The following is a 17,442-nucleotide window of genomic DNA, read 5'->3' on the forward strand; positions in this document are numbered from 1 at the left end:
TATATATTTGCATTTGATAAAGTGAATTTAAATGCATCAGAAGCTTTGGACTTTTTTTTACAATCAGTACATAAAATCCGGTCTATGGCAGTGTCTTATACCTGCTCTTTTAAAAAACATCCTTACGTGTGCGGTCAGACCAAAGATCGAAGGTTAGCAGCAATTGCAACATGAGCAGCTGTGGGAAAATCGGCTCTGTGATGTTGCACAATTGACTAACAACTTACCTACTATAGACTCCTGAAACACTGACTTCAAATCAATCACATACATCTAATTCTAATTAAGTTTAATTCAAAACTAAAAATATAATTAAAGTTTTTCTATCCTCTTGAGTCAATGTGTATAAATTCAATAACTAGATGTGTGATTTATTACAGGAGTCAGAATAACCAATGTGAAATGTATTACTTTGCTGTATGACGTTTGAATAATAAACGCTTGAAAAACCCATTGTTTAATGTAGAATTTCCCCTTAATATGATATGTAATAACTGAATAATCACACAGAAGTGTGATTGCTATATACTTAAAGGAACAGTTCACACAAATTGATTTGAAAAGACATTTTTATAACCTTGGGAATCCTTACCTCATCTTTTTTTCTTTTTTTCCCCCAGTTATCTTCTACATTTAAAAACAAGTCCCCATCTATGTCAGGTGTTTAGGAGAGTGCTGCAATGCTGTTTTGCTGTGAAGCTCCAGAAATGTTTTGTGAAGTATGAAACTTCACCTGACTTATCATCGACATGAGGGTGAGTAGATAATGATTGAATTTTCATTTTTGGGTTAACTGTCCCTTTAACACCTGTGCTCGTGACCTCTTTTTTTGGTAAAATTTAAGATCTTTTCCACAGAAGTTGCCTGATGGTAAATTTGGCCATAGTGTTAATACAAATGATATTAACTGTATGTGCAGATCCTGCAACTCTTTTCTGAGAAGTTAAAGATAAAAAGCATTGATTTAATCAATAAAGTGGCTCAGTCACAGTTATTCATTAACATTTAAACTAAAGATACCTGTAGTCGCTGGTGAATAAATGTTTAAGTTGCAAAACTCAGTCGGGGAAAACTTGATGAGTGTGCTTGTGTGACTATGTTTGTTTATGTGACAAGTACATGAGGAGGGGGAGACACGGGGGGATAAAGTCAGTGGTCGAAGTGCACTCAGAGGCAGATAAGATCAGCATAACATACAAACACAAACAGCATTGCTGCCCTGTAAGTAATTAATCAAAGCCTGCAGAGTTTATGCCATCAGAGCTTTTTGTTTGCACCGTGCAAACAGGCATTCCTCATCAGATTACTACTGAGCCCCGTAAGACCACTCATACACACTCACACACCAAAATATGTTAATGAAACATGTCCACAAAGCTCTCACTCACTGTAGACAGCGCAAATACTCAGACTCACTATATTTCCTCCTTTATCAGCCCTGCTTTGACCCTTGCATCCATGAGTAAACCCTTTTTTTTTCATTTCCACTCCCCCTGTTTTTTCTTCCTCCCTCCTTTACTCACTCCCTCACCTCCTGCCTCCTTTGGAGCACATTATTTAATCAATAACTTTGAAGAACTCAGACTGCCCCTCTTACCCTTGCTCTCTCTTCCCCTCCCTCCCTCGTCCCTTGGCTTTTCTCCCCTCTCTTGCCCCTCCGTCTTCTTGTTCTGTGTTTGAATGGAGAAGCTGGGTTCCCCGGAACCTGCACACCCTTCACCGGGTGCAGGGCCCGTTGCTGGGGAGTCCGTTGCCAAGACAGCAGGGGTTGAGGGAGACGAGGCAGTGACGGCTGTCAGCTCCAAACTGTTTCGGTGTGCGTGCGTTAGACGTTGGATACCGCTGGTCTACAGAGAGGAACTCTACCAAGTCTTACGGCTCACGGGCCCATTGGTGAGTAGGGGAAAGTTGAAGTGTTGGTGGGAGGGTGTTGGTATGCGCCACATTCATTTGATTAGTGTATTCCTTTACTCTAGAATGTGCACTGTAATAGAGTAAAATCCGTTAACAGTTCTGAATAACATACAGCACGCAAAAGGTGAAATAAAGCAGTGATTATAGCGTAGGTGCAAACCTGTTTGTGCTTGGTGATTTCATGACACCGCTTTTAAACTTGAAACTACTTTGCCGACCACAGATAAGCTGCTGAACCCATGTTCGGAGCAACATGCATCAGTTTGACCTGATCAATGATGAGCTGAAATGAGTCATATCTTTCTGTGTGTCTCTGCAGCTGCTGTCTCGGATTCTGAACTTTCTCCTGCCTTTTGTAATCACCATATTCTGTGGTCACATTGGAAATGCAGAGCTGGCTGGATACGCTCTCGCCTCAGCGGTACTATATTTATTTCTTTGGTGACTTACTGATTTTACCTGCTGCCACGAAAGGAAAACTGCAACCATAACTCTTTCTACTTACTCAACTACTTCTGCTGCAGCTGCTCAGTGTTTGTTCGTGTGTGTGTTTTTTGTTACGATGGTGGTTCACTTAACGCATTAGTATCTGTATCATACAGTGCAGGTCTTCAGAGTTCGGTAAGTGATGTGGTCCTGATGCTCATTTTGTGCACCTTTAAAAAGACACTTAGCAATACTCTGATTTTATATGTCAAAAGGGTGAAAGAAAAGACATGCACCTCAGCGGTCCGGGTATGAAAGTATAATCCGTTTTTCTGTCAAAACCAAAAAACGAATAAAGGGAAACGGCGCCCCTTTTTCCTTTTTTCGTTTTGAATCAAAAACGGTAAAACGGTTTTTGCTGTCAGCATCAAAAAACGAGAAAACCAAAAAAACAAAACCAAATAACGGCCGAAATTTGGTTTTTGCAAATTCATTTTTTTCGTTTTTCGTTTCTTTATTTTTATGAATATGACGGCGAATATGACGGCGGACAGACCGGAAGCGGAAGTGAAGTGTAAAACCGTCAAAATAATAGTTTCCTACACCATATGGTGCACATTTATTTTACTTCTGTGAAACTATAACAGCTGGTTGTTTGGAAGAACGTGTTAGACAGAAGTCTGAACCGACTCAGGAACCCCAAAGAGAGGTGAAGCAGTGTGAAATGATTCTTCTTCAGGGGCAATCTAAGATTAACACACATAGCTGAATGAATGAAACATGTCATAGAATTTAAATATTTTTACGAACCCAGAATGACCAAGCAAACAGAGACATATGTCAGTTTAAAGGGTAGGGGTTTGGTACTGAAGCTGTGTCATTGTTGAGTCAATGGCGGTTGCTTTTTCAAACTTTTCCTCCCAGTATCAAACCTCGACAACAGCTGGTTTACTTGGTCAGCCAGCAGTAGTGAGGAGGTGGTATCACATCACATCAAAGCATGCCCCATACCAAGTCCTCAGCTAACTTGTTAGCAAATAGTTGCTGACTCACACATCCTGTAAGATGAATGATTTCATTTGCAAGACTGTAGACCAGCAACAGAAACATGTAGAGCAAAAAGACATAAAAAAATAAAAAACACAAATCAGTTACGTATGATTGATGCACACAGACAGCATCAGCCCAAGTTTAGTCTGCCAACTTGGACACAAATGTATGTCCCTCTTTGGTTTGCTAAATGTTGGAAGCCTTTTCAAACTAATTTACATTGGCTGTTTGCCATTTGGGGCTGGACAAATAGCATGAAGCTGACTCGTTAGAGAATAGTGTGTTGTGAGTGGCTCCCCACAGTTCACATGGGGGAATCATCAGAAAGCTTGGCACTGAACCATACAGACCTAGAAACCAAAGCAATGACCACTGATCCATCAAGTGACCTGAAATTGGCTGAAATTTGCAACGAGCTGCAGACTGCAGTATTGATTCTCAGTGTGATCGGGTGTATTGACCCTTTCAAATCACAGGGAAACATTTCTTTCATTCTTAATATCAAGAACTTAGCAGAGCTTTGCTGTAAGCTTCTGGCGACATGGGTCTGGACACATCCAGCAAATTAAACCTGATTAAAAGACAGAACAGCAAACAAAGTACGAGGTCAGGGTGTGTGTGTGTCGTACATTCTCTACTGAAACAGTTGTCTTTAAAAGGAAAGACACTACAGGTCAATAAGGCAGGAAAATGACTACATCTAGACAATTAGATTTTGTATTGCAAGTTTGTTTGAGATGTCATGTTTAAACATGCAAATGGGACAAATTAAATACACAATGATTTCCATTACAGAAACCTGAAATAAACTTCCAAATTTGTCTGAAAGAAGACATGTTATGGAAGCAAAATAGTCCAAAATCTCAAAATGAATTACAGATTGTAATTTGTGTCAATTGCACAAGTTAGGTCAGGTTTTTCTGACTTCCTCCCACCAGAGTACTGTGCAGTAATTCTTCCAATAACCTACTTTGCTTGACACACAGCAGGAGTGCCTCTGCTCCATAAGGACTACCTATTGCTCAGACATGAGCTTTTTCACCCCGTGCTGCACCTGGCCTCCAGTGTTGATACATGTGATCACACAGTGTCTGCTGCACTGCTTTTCTTGGAACCAGTCTCGTCCTTATATACTGAACAGTTTCCATGAACTATAGAACCACATACACATTCGTTGCTGAAACATCTGAGGTGTAGGAGCGACATGTTCTCGAGCTGGGTGTCCATAGATCACATACATGTACTCAGAGTTATAGACAATAAAGTAAAAGACATCTGAACAGTAAAATTTCATAATGAAAGTCTAACTTCAAGGGTTTTTTGTGTGTTTGATTCTCAGACCATTAACGTGACCACAACTGCAACAGGCTTTGGCCTTACCATGGCTTGTGACACACTCATTTCTCAGGTGAGTAAACAACATTATCTGAGCCTTTTTAGTACTGGGTGTTATCTACTGGAAGTAGTAACCAGATTCAGTCCTCATTTTTATTTTGCAGACATATGGCAGTAAGAACATGAAACGAGTGGGAGTAATTCTCCAGAGGAGCACATTGATCCTGCTGCTGTTTTGTCTGCCCTGTTGGGCTCTCCTCATCAACTCTTACAACTTACTGCTCCTCCTGCGCCAAGAGCATGAGGTGGCGAGGTAAATTGACTGATGACTACCTTACATACTGTGTACAGTCAGTGTGTGTGTGCTCTGTTGTAGGCAAACTGTTATCAGGTTGTTTAACCTACATACATCTTTATCTTAAGTGTCATGGTCCTTATCAGCAGTATTACTGACATCTATATTATCCATGTGTGGTATCATTCTAGGTCAGTGTCTGTATCATTTAAGGCACTCTAAGTCGGTTCATTCATCTTTTTATGTGCATTTATGTATATTTCTGTATGAACCTAAAAAATGTATATTATATATTTACATAACATATGTATACATATGTTATGTAAATATTATGTATGCAACTTTAACTTGACAAGTCAATGGCTAGAATTTAGATTTAAAACATTCGAAGAATTAACTAACATTATCAACAGAGTGTTAAGTAACAACAGTGTTGACATTGTGTCAAAGACGTCTGTGTACTGTGTTGCAGAGATGTCTACTGAAGTTAGCACGCTAACCAGCTAGCCCAGTCCACTCCTGTCTTGAAATATCACTTTGTACCAGCAGGAGGCGATAGTCCAATAGCTGCCGTAGTTTCAGTTGGCAGATACATTCCAGTTTTTAGTGTAATAAATGAACAAAATAAACTCACAAAATGTTAAGAAATGAAGCACCCTGCCCTTTATGCCATGGTGACTGCCCCTGTGATCTGAGCTCCACGGCTCACTGAACCATGAGCTAATCCACTAAGGGTAGCCGGTTCCTCTTGTGATTCTTTGAATTCTGGCAATATTCAACAAATTATACCTTTTAATATGAACAGCCACAGTTTTGATTGCACACTTGAAGAAAGAGGGGCCTATCTGAGGTGAAAGTGAATTATTGTCTGTGTTTGCCCTACTAAATTGATATCACTCTGTTTGCCTCCCCTTCAGAATTGCCCACCTCTACATGATGGTGTTTCTACCTGCTGTTCCTGTAAGTGCACTGAACCGAAACACTCCCCAGAGTCGGAAAAGATACGGTGTGGTCTCCCAAGGGACAAAATGTTTACTGCTTAATTCCATGCATGTTGAATTATGCAATATTCTGCACTTAGTTGAGCTACAGAATCAGCACATTAGGACATACCGTAGGTTCTGTATTAAAGATAAAGAAATGCAAAACAAGTTTAGGTGCCTCAGAAAGCAAAGCAACAAGATTTTGAGTTTTGGAATTGAAAAATCCACTTTTCTTCTCCTTGCTACAGGCCATGTTCCTGCACCAGCTGCAAGTTGCCTACCTCCAAAACCAAGTGAGTCTATAACAGGGGAACAGGTGCACTGCACTGAACCCCTGCCACAATAAATGGACTGCAACTTTCCCAAAGCAAATTCAGGAAATGGCGACACTCCAGTGGTTAAAAACTGCCAGAAAGAATGACTTCACATCTTGATCATATTCATGAATTGAATTTGTATCAGAGATGGTGTAACACTAAACCGTGAGAGCAGTTCTGTCCAACATGAATCTGGAAAAACGCCCCTGTAAACTGTTTGTATAAGGGCAGGGTCTATGAAAAAAATGCATAAAGTATCTGTCCTTCACCATCTATCACAGACTAACTTCAACCAATCAGATCAACAGTAGGAGAGTGCTTCCATCAGTGGAGCCTGATGTTATATCAAACTCTTACCAAAACCAATCAAGACAAGAACAAAAACATGTTTTCCAACAAGAAAAGCTTTCAGAGCTGTTTGCTCTTCTTTAAATGAAATGCAGCACCCGTCCCATGTAGCTATATGGTTAAGTAATTAGTTATGGGGGTCGTAGTAATATGGGTGGGACCCTGGGTACTTTTATTTAGGGCTGACCATGCTAACCTGTGTAACAAGAGAGACACTACTTGCTTTATTTATTAATTTTCAATTAAATGACAGTGCCTCCACTTAGCAGGAAAAAGTATGAATTACTGGTTTTAACTTCATATTCCCTTTTAACCCAAAACACAACATAGTGCCATGTAAATATCTTAATGAAATGTAAATATGACACAAAGACAGTACTTTAAATTCAAATGTCAAATTAAGTTATATAAAAAACAATATTTAAACACAACAAAAAAAATGTCAATTTTCACCAATAGGTACCAGGTACTCAGATCTGAGTTGTGACCTTGTTCTCAAATGATCAAATCTCACGTGCACATTCACAGTTCTCATCTGATATTAAGAACAAACATGAGTACACATCTGTTGTTTTAAGTGAAATGTCCCCAAAACTATAACTATACTACTGACATGAAATTTAGTTCAAACATTTATTTCCCCCCTCAGGATGCGGTGACCATTTAACTTTTCCCGTGGTAACATTTTAATTTGTCCAAAACTTTGGTTAACATTCCTTTTAGCCTTGGCTGTCCTTTGTGTTGCACCCTACTGCTAGCACACTAAACTAAAATGGTGAAAATGTGAAACATTATAGCTGCTTAACATTCACATGTTACACTTTAGCATGCTGACATTAGCATTTAGCTTAAAGCATTGTTATGCATAAGTACAGCCTCATCAAGCTGCTAGCATGACTGTAGCCTCTCGGTCTTGATACCACTGGAGTGCTGTCTTTTTCCTAAATTTGGTTTGTCTGTACCTGTATGAAAAATATTAATGACGTGGTTTGACCATTAACTTTGCTAATTGTTGATTTCATGTGTTTTTGTCTGTCAGGGGATCATTCTCCCTCAGATGTACACAGCAGCAGCAGCGAACATTTTTAACTTAGCGGCAAACTACATCTTGATCTTTGTCCTCGATTTGGGTGTTGTGTAAGTGTGTCATGCTGCTCCTCCTATCCTTTCATTTTATGACGGACTAAAATATACTAGTTAACCCAGTATTTAAAGCAAATAAACTCTTTTCGCTCTCTTAATTACTTCAATGTTTTTCCACATAGGAGAGGGCTGCGGGTTGATTCATAGCCAGGGGTTTGAAAAGAAAAGGACAGGAGGTCAGAAACTTATGCATTTTTAATCCAAGAAGAACAACATGTTTTTTTGTTAGATTAGAGTCTGCAGTATGCTGATATTTATTGTTCTTGTGCTTTATTTAGAGATGGAGGCAGTGTAGGGCAGAAAAAGAAGAGAGAGGTCCAGCTGGACAAACATTTGATTCAACAGACAGACGAGTAGACCAGTAAGGTCTCTGCGGTCGGGTCAGGTCTGTCCCTCTCCTCCCATATCAAGCATGGACTCCTGCTTGCCCCTCATTCTTAGACCCTTAGACATCAAGTGTAATCAAACCAATGTCTTGATACTGACCTCCTTTTGACTACAGAGATGAAGGGATAGAGTCCCAGTTAATGTAGACCGTCACAAAGCATCCTTCTAATATAAAAACATGTTCCTTCATGTGTGTTCGCAGTGGTTCAGCACTCGCTAACAGCCTCTCTCAGATCACCATCTGCCTGCTGTTGTACGGCTACATCAGATGGAGGAAGCTCCATCAGCGGACATGGGGAGGTGAGATACATACATAATTAAATGGCCAATTCAGTGTTCATGGAAACTGTCACCCTCTAAAGGCTGTATTGAATATAACCCTAACCTAACTCTGCAGGCTGGTCCATTGACTGTCTGCAGGAGTGGGACTCCTTTATGAAGCTGGCTGTTCCCAGTCTTTTTATGGTCTGTTTTGAGTGGTGGATCTGGGAGTTTGGAGGTTTCCTCGCTGGTGAGTGTTATGTGTCACACGCTTGGTGTTTAGAGATATATTCAATTGACAATTGACATATAACACACAAATATTTAGACACAAAAAGGTGTTTCCTTTTTAACCAAAATGCAAATGACTGCCCACCACCATCCACCTTTATTTAACACAGTTCTGGTCTTGGATATGGACACTAAGTGACAGCAGTATGTGGTTAATTGAAAAATTAAGAGGATAATCTAAAAGTACCGTGTGTGTGCAAATCTGGCCTAAATTGGATATTTCTCCTCTCTCACACATTTGACATCTTAGATTAATACAAAAAGCTTGTTGAGAGATTGTTGAAGCTGATGACTCTTTGAGCCATGGTTAAAAAGTCTTTGTACATGTCTGAATCTGACCTTTGTCGTATCAGGTATACTTGGCGAGGTGGATCTTGCTGCACAGCATGTGTTGGTGGAAGTAGGAACCATAACATACATGGTACGGATCATCTCACGTGTTCACTTGAATATTAATAGAAATATTGTTGTTTAACAATAATTAATCTTATTGGAAATTCACTTATTAACATGAGATGAGAAGATTGATACCATCCTCTTCTCTGTATGTTGAAAACAGACCTAGATCCAGGGGACGATTAGCTTAGCTAGAGAAACTCTGCAGTCAAGGAGTGGACACGGATGGATAAAGGGTTAGGGTTCTAGATTTCTCTTTGTGTATAGTGTGTAGGTTTAACAAGTTAGATAACTAATTAGTGAGCATTAGAGGTGCTGGTAGGTTAACTTTTCAACTTTGTAGAGAGCCAGGCTAACTGTTTCCCCTTGCTTCCATTCTTTAAGCTAAGCTAAGCTAACTGCCTCCTGGCTCCAGGCTGTATTTCACAAAAGCCATGACATTGATCTTATCATCAAACTCTCAGAAAGAAAGCTAAAAGGTTTTCCAAATTATTTAAGTCAGCTGTGTAATATGGGGTCCTTGCAGTTCCCTCTAGGTATCCATGCAGCTACCTGTGTGCGTGTTGGGAATGCCCTGGGGGCCGGAAACACAAACAGGGCCATAATCACTTGCAAAGTGGCCCTGGCTCTAACAGGTACGGTATGAAAACACATACGTTCAGACTTGACAACACAAAAATGCACCATTAATATCATCTAAATCGAAACTGGACACTACTGATGAAGGTCTAATTATTGTATTGATCATGCATTGCAATACAACTTGCCACGTATTACTCCTTGTGTAATGTCTTTGTTATAGGAGCGCTTGCTGTGGTACAGGGTATTTCCATCGCCGGCTACAAGTCCAGCATTGGCTACATATTTACCTCCGATGAGTGAGTTTCAGACCAGCACACGTTCATTCCTCTACCAGGTAAAGGCAGCTCTGTTACTGATGATATGTTTCTCCTGTCTGCAGAAAAATTGTGGAGATTGTCTCATATAACCTCACAGTCCAAACGTTTCTACAATTCTTTGACGCAATTCTGGTAGGTTAATACAGAACTTTTCTTCATAGTACACAGAGTTGCTTACTTTTATTTAATTAATATATTTTTCTTTCTTTCAATCTGTGTGTGTTTTCAGTGTGTCTGCTCAGGGGTACTTGTAGGAGCTGGGATGCAGAAAATCGCCGCGGTGTCCAACTTGGTGTTTTACTATGGCATCGGTTTGCCAGTGGGAGTAGCTCTGATGTTTTTTGCCAATCTCAGAATATTAGGTAATGCTTTCATGTGTTCTGCAGACAAGCATTAAAGGAATAGTTCACTCTAAAACAAAATTCAGTCATTATCGACTCACCCACATGCTGATGAGAAGTCCGGTGTAGTTTTTTATCCCTCAAAGTGCAGCTGGAGACCCGCGGTGCTTCCCTCCGGCAGGAACAATCCATATAACGAGCATAAGTGGCGACCCAGGGGAAAAGGTCCATAAAACTACACAAAAACTTTGTAATATTCCTCCATACTGCTCGTCCGCTGCAATCCAAGTGTCCTGAAGTGGCGACATCCAGAGTTTACTCGAAACAACTTCACGCGAGGCTCCCTCGCAGCCGATTGCACTACGGAAGCCGCGCCGGACAAGGTGAACGAGACTCGCAATAGATACACACTGGTATTTACATCCGGCTGTGAGTGTCAAAGTTTCAAATCATAGTGCAGCAGATCCCTCTTGTGTTTGTGTGTCGCGCGGTCGCTCAAAGCTGAATGACTGAATATTGTTTTAGAGTGAACTATTCCTTTAAGTAAGCCTGTTATCCCTGTGATCTCACATCTTCCTTTTTAGGATTGGGATCCCAGTTTTAGGTCTGAAAATGTTCACAACCCCAGCTATCGGAAATAGATATATTTCTTTTTCTATTTGACACTTGAAAAATGTTTAAATCACCAATGTGTATACAATAGTGCTAACTTGTCTCATCGTGCTTTAATAGATTGCTGTGGTGCACATCATGCTACAACCTAAAGTCAAGTGGTGTTGTCAAGATTGTGAATGATTTCATGAAAAACAACAGCACTAGATCCAGCTCAGAGAAGAAATACAGAGTTCACATAAAAACTGAATAGGTCAACCACCCAGTAAAAGTTTATCTAACTTGCTAACCTGCCTAGTGGGATGACAAGGCATTGTTAAGCTACACTTTAACCAGGGTCACCCTAAGACTAGCTTCTATATACAGGTTAACACACAGATAAACTAAAAGAAAATACAACTAGATGACCACTTTATTGTTTTAAAACAAAATGCTAAAATACCAAAGCATGCAATCAGATTTAAAATGGCAATACTGGGATCCTAAAATACCATTTTGGTTTTGAGCGGCAAGAAAGTAAAAAAATTAATCGTACACAACCACTAAAAAAAAGATATGACTGTCAAAGGGCTATAGCCTTCTATCCAATTCTCTTTCACCACTATTTAAGCTTAAATTATGCACACAAGTGCACACACAGTCACTGCAAACAAACACTCCTAACTTATCTGCATGCAAGTGCACAGCAAACCAGATGACCAGCACCCCCAGCAGTACAGCCACTGTATCAACACTAAATGAGAACAATTTCAAAGGATCTAAAGGGGCACAGTAGGTCAGTCTCAATCCTAAATATTTCTTGTTTGCTCTATTTCCAATGACTAGCACCTCTGAACTTTGCCAGCAGGAGTCAGAAATGAGGTAGTGTGTCTCCATTTAAATCCAGGTTCATTAATTAAACCCACAAACCCACTGCTGCACCAGACAGTCCTTAATTTCCTTCCCTGCAGCCTACCATTTACCCCCTGCCAGAGTGGATCTTTGCTGTCCAGTCCAAGTGTGCATGCTGTGATAAATGCACACACACACACACACACAAACACACACACACACACACACACACACACACACACACACACACACACACACACACACACACACTCGTCAAAAATCTGACCTTATGGGGTGCGTATGTTCCTGCTTGTATTTATACTTCCTCCCGTGACCCATGAAGAACTTAAGAAACCTTATTATGCAGCTGTTTGGAAATAAGTTTAACCTGACTGTTCTTAAACAGACTGTTCTGTTGACTGTTCAGACTGACTGCTCTTAAACAGAAAGTCATAAGATATCGTCTTCAAATGTTTCTTTAGTAAAAATGAAAGTCACCCATACAAAGAGTACTTGCGTAAAAGTCCTGAATGAATCTGATACTAAATGTTCTTAAGTGTTAAAAATACAAGTAAAAGTAAATTAAACATTTATTTAAATGTTTGTTTATAATGAGAACTAGGGGTCGACTCATTATCAGCCTGGCCGATTTTTGGATCCGATATTCAGCATTTTTCTGTTTATTGGCATGTTAATTTTTTTCTTTTTATCCGATTGCTGATTAACTAAAGTAATGTAATTAGAAATGTGCTACCTCCGCTCTGCTGCAGCCGGTAATCTGCAAAGTAACTACTCACTAAAGGTATCAAATAAATGTACTGGAGTATAAAGTAGCAGAAAATGGAAATACTCAAGTAGTGTATAAGTACCTCAAATTGGTACATTGTACTTGGTTACATTCGAGCACTATTCTTACATGTTCAGTGGGTGGGATTTAGTAGCACCTAGTGGTGAAGTAAAAAAAAAGGGAAATATTATTATTATTGCATTTCTTCCCCTAATTATCCCTAAATCCTAAACACTGGAACTCTGAATTGTATTTCATCAATTCACTTTCGAATTGTTGTTGTTGAATTAAGGATTTCCAAAGTAGCTCAGAGTGTAATAATACAGTAAAATAAGGTCGTGAAATATCTCAACAACTAGGATGGACTGCCTTAAAATATGACAGACATACATTGATATTCCCCTCAGGATGAATTGTAACTTTTCATCTCGCACCATCATCATGGCAAAATTGTCTTTTTGCTAATGACCAAATAACCAGAAAAACTAATGGCATAAATTGATATAGTGACCATGGTGAACACAAGCATGTTATCACTGCCAATGTGAGCACGTTAGCATGCTGACTTTAGCATTTAGCTGTGCATGTAGGTGCAAGCATCACCTTTTTGTCAAACATATTAAGTATATACAGTTATTAACTTGTATGTATGACGTGAATACAAAGTTCATATTTCTTTAATGCGTTTGTATTTGTGTCTCTCTTGTCAGGCCTGTGGCTGGGGCTCTCCATTTGTGTTTTCATTCAGGGGTGTTTCTTCCTGGTTCTAATCTTCAAACTCAATTGGAAGAAAGTCACACATAAGGTAGGGTGATCTTAATGTACTTTAAACCATTACAAACCAAACCTTTCCAAAAAGCATCTGGGGCAGGAATGTAAAGGGCGGTGAGCAGATGAAACATTCTATCAGGAATTTTGTTTTTGTTTGAGTTTCATTAGGGGGCAAACTCATTTTGGCATTCCTGCAGCATTTTCCTCACACCAATTGAATATTGGCAGCATTTAATTTTGTTTTGCTTCAATTTTTCAGCAAAAGTCATATCAATCAAAAATCTCTTTTTATTTTGTCATGTTTCTGTTATTTTTCTTTTAAAAAAACTAAAAATGCATTATTTTTCAAAGAAAAATGGAGGTTGGGGTTATATATTTGTTTTTGGATTGTGAACCTCAATCTAATGCGTTTTTAGGCTCAACTGCGAGCTGGAAAGAAAGTGATGCTGATACCAAAGCGACCTGCGAGCACAGTACTGACTGAAGCGATGGTGTCTGACTCCTCTGACTGCCCTAATACAGTAAGTGCATATACTATATGTAAACAGTGTGTGGTGTGTGGTAGAGCAGGCTGTCCTCACTTTCTTTTATTGTGTATCTATACCTGGGTTACTCGCATAATGATTAACAACAGCATCTTTGCACCCTGAAGGCCCAGCTGGACAGTGAAGAAGAATCTAAAGCAGCCGGCTACAGTCCAGTCCGCACCCAGGATCAGGAGCTGAAAGCAGCCCACGAGGCTGAGGGCAACAACACAAATGCAGGCGGGACTGAGGGGGATGCTGAAAAGAGCAAAAATACCAAACCTCAAGCGCCACTTTCTGTCACTCACCTCATCTTGCGTCGAGGACTCACCTTCGCGGCCACAGTTCTAATTTTGGTTGTAGGTATGGCTTTCCATTTTGCGTTTCCTGTGCCGGCACACACAGCTGAGAGCAGAGCCAACTTCACCCAGAACTGGTCTAATGACTCCACTCTTACACCACTGGTTCCACTGGACCTGACCACCAACCTCTGAGCTATTGCTGACCTCTGAATGTTGACATCTAGTGGCTGAACACACTTCTCACAAACTGACAATTTAGATCTCCTCTTTAGAGAGGAAAGTGTCGCAATACTGTCTTTAAATAGTCCGCTCATAGACTTGGGATGTCACTTTGTAAAGCTACAGAGAAAAATACGTCTCAGTGCTGAACTGCTGAGCAAATCCACAGAAAGCTGGGAGCGACATCAAACGAGACTGGCAGGACGAACAAAGGTCTTGTTCCAAAGATCGTGTTTTAGCCTGCTCAGCCTGAGATGCTCAACTGGGACTGCAAGATGCATCATAAAACCCTCACTACTAGACCACGTGAGCATCAAGGAACAAATGTTTTTCCACAGATAGCTTTTGATTTTTGCACCTATTATTGTCTTGATTTCCATTTTTCCCTGTGACATATATTTTCTTTCTTACTGACTTTAGATGATTTTTTCTCGTGTTTTAACTTTAAGATGTCTGTAAATATCTGATGTTAGATTTACATGCATTCATGTAAATATGTAATACACAGTATAGCTATATGAGAAGGCTATTACTGCATCGTCTTCCTGTATCACTGTGACTCTGCTCTGGTTTTCTTCAGGACGGAGGTGATTCATTAATAATAAGCTAGTTATTTTTTTTTATGCATATTTATGGCCAATATGTTAATGTAGTGCCATATGATAGCACTGTAATCAATAAAAACAACTTGTACAAACAGTACAGAAAATGCTACTCTCGGTCCGGCTAACGTGTAGGCTAGACTTATTTAACCAGACTTTCACTTTATCAGACACACGTTGGTAATGAAACTGAATAAACAGAAGAAACACCAAACCCAGATATAAATTTCATCATATCCCATCATGACGGTCACCAAGATTTACAGATATCAGTAAATAAAAGCACCATTGTGAGGAGACTGTAGCAACATCTGTTCTATTAAAAGCTGGAGCCCAAAGGTTTGTTACAATGAGTCAGTGGAGGCAAAGGTTGCTCATGATGTCACTATTGTTGCTTTACTTTTTAAATGAACTCAAAAGACTCGGGTAAGTTGTTATTAAAGGCTATTTGGTGAGTCATGATACAACAATGGTTTAGCCGCTGCTTTTTAAGGACATACAAGGCTTCTACCCTTCAGTAATAAAAAAGGTCACTGCCAGACCTCAATGAATGATGTCATAACTCTGTACTTAAGTGATTGGTCAAAGACAATCAGTGCTAAGACAGCAATCGACTGACGATTAAAGATTTTGTCATCCAGGAAAGGAAGCAATCATAGATTTCTGTCACGTAACATCCTAAGAGTAGTAATAGGTAGTCGCCACAATAAGTGGATGATGAATTCAGGTAAATGTCGCACAGGCTTCAATATGCTGATAATTTCTGCACTGATGAGAGCAACCCCATGCCAAAGATCAACACTGTTTCTCAACATTAATACCTTTCAGGCTGCAAAGCACGTGCATATTAGTTTTGGAGCTTTTTTTCACTGAAATAGTATGTGACATCATGAACTAAAGCCTTAATTTAACTGAATTCCAGTTCGTTATTGTACTGCATGATGACACAGCCAAGAAGTTAATATGAGATTCCTTAAGCTACTGTATCACACAAGTTCTAGTCTAACGATAGTGACAGCAAATCTTTACACAGTCACTTGTTAATGAGGCCACAGCATGTTACTGATTGCAGTCTCTGGAGGTGAGCGGGCCAAGATTACAGTCTCTGTGAGGAGCCTGTGGCAATGTCTCTGTTGATGAGCTGCACTGAAGCTCAGACGACGGTGTCACCAAGTATGAATCAAGCCTGATTTACATGTTGAATAACGATAAATTAATATGCAAGTTTTTTTTACGTGACTGTTGCAAACATCAATCTGTTTTGAGCCAGTGCCGATGTCAGCCTGGAGAGTGCAGTGGCTTGCGGGTGCACTGGCCTGAGTGGAGATTTTAACAGACACCTCTAGGTGAAAGCTCTTTTCAAGTTACCACATAGTGAAATTAATCTGTTTAGTTTATACCTGACAAGAAAACAATCTCTTCAGGAAAGCCTGACTGTGGCCTGAAAGCAAATGTGACTGAACCGATTAATAATTCTTTCATCTGATAAAGACTTCTGTGGGTAAGAACTGGAAATAATAGAGTATGTTAATTTACTGCGAGTGTTTAATGAAACAATGTGTAAGATACAGCCAGATTTTTGTGGAAAACATTCATACAATGAACATTATCAACAGGGTGAAGACGCAACAGTGTTGGTAGCATGTCAAAGACGTCTACTGTGTTGTAAAGTTAGCATGCTAACCAGCTAGCCTCAGGCAGTCCAGTAGCCCCTGTAGTTTCAGCTGGAAGCAGTGAGTTTGCCACAATAAACTAACAAAATTCCAAGAAAGGAAATATTTTTACTCCTATTATCCTTAATAAACAGAGAACACAGCCGTACTGAACTCAACCTTCAATCTTTTACCAAACTAAGACGAACTTAAATGCCTTGTTAACTCATGGTTACTCCGTACAAACTCGACATAATCTAAATACAACTCACCAACACAGTCTTGGTCTACCTCTAGACCCTTCCAGATGTTATTGGACTGAATGGCTCAAATTACGATGGTGAAATGAGTCGTTTCACGGGGGTTGTGACGCTTCTTTCATAATGTAAGCTTATGGGACACAGTGTTTTTGCGATTACACAGTTTGGCCACTGCATAAATTGGCTTCAAAGCCTGGCGTTCATCCTGAGGGCTTGGCTTCGGGCTGTAGCCATATATTTCCCAGACAAGCATAAGTGGTATCAATCTTCTCATCTTACTCTACGGGAAAAAGTGAAAAAGCATCATATCAGCCAAAATGTGTAGCCATTGCCTTAACGGATCAGTAGAGAAACGACACACAAACAAAAGTATTTCAGAGAATCAAACGTGGTTGACTGTTTGCCGTTAACCAGGGCGAGTTCTTTATTTATGAGCAGGCTATAACTGTGAAGCCTGAGCTTGCTAGTTATCTGCTGCTGCACAGTGTGAACAGGT

The 17,442-nt window shown here is 39.9% G+C and overlaps 1 protein-coding gene across 1 annotated transcript; it reads left to right on the top strand.

Moving 5' to 3' along the window:
• Nucleotides 1-1,616: 1,616 nt before the first annotated feature.
• On the top strand, nucleotides 1,617-15,331 carry slc47a1 (solute carrier family 47 member 1). The gene is made up of 17 exons (XM_084373177.1): nucleotides 1,617-1,893; nucleotides 2,234-2,335; nucleotides 4,730-4,798; nucleotides 4,890-5,038; nucleotides 5,938-5,980; nucleotides 6,252-6,296; nucleotides 7,708-7,805; nucleotides 8,401-8,498; nucleotides 8,596-8,709; nucleotides 9,104-9,171; nucleotides 9,673-9,781; nucleotides 9,949-10,024; nucleotides 10,108-10,177; nucleotides 10,275-10,407; nucleotides 13,327-13,421; nucleotides 13,804-13,908; nucleotides 14,040-15,331. The coding sequence occupies exons 1-17, from the start codon at nucleotides 1,681-1,683 to the stop codon at nucleotides 14,403-14,405; spliced, it is 1,953 nt and encodes a 650-aa protein (XP_084229303.1). The 5' UTR covers nucleotides 1,617-1,680; the 3' UTR covers nucleotides 14,406-15,331.
• Nucleotides 15,332-17,442: the final 2,111 nt, after the last annotated feature.

The sequence above is a fragment of the Pagrus pagrus genome (genome assembly GCF_965226575.1).
Source record: "Pagrus pagrus genome assembly, chromosome: 14".
Classification (NCBI taxonomy): domain Eukaryota; kingdom Metazoa; phylum Chordata; class Actinopteri; order Spariformes; family Sparidae; genus Pagrus; species Pagrus pagrus.

Coding starts and splice junctions, on each gene's coding strand:
- slc47a1 (XM_084373177.1), top strand. CDS start 1,681: ATGGAGAAGCTGGGTTCCCCGGAACCTGCACACCCTTCACCGGGTGCA. Junction 9,782..9,948: donor AGTGGCCCTGGCTCTAACAG/GTACGGTATGAA, acceptor TCTTTGTTATAG/GAGCGCTTGCTGTGGTACAG. Junction 10,025..10,107: donor TACATATTTACCTCCGATGA/GTGAGTTTCAGA, acceptor TCCTGTCTGCAG/AAAAATTGTGGAGATTGTCT.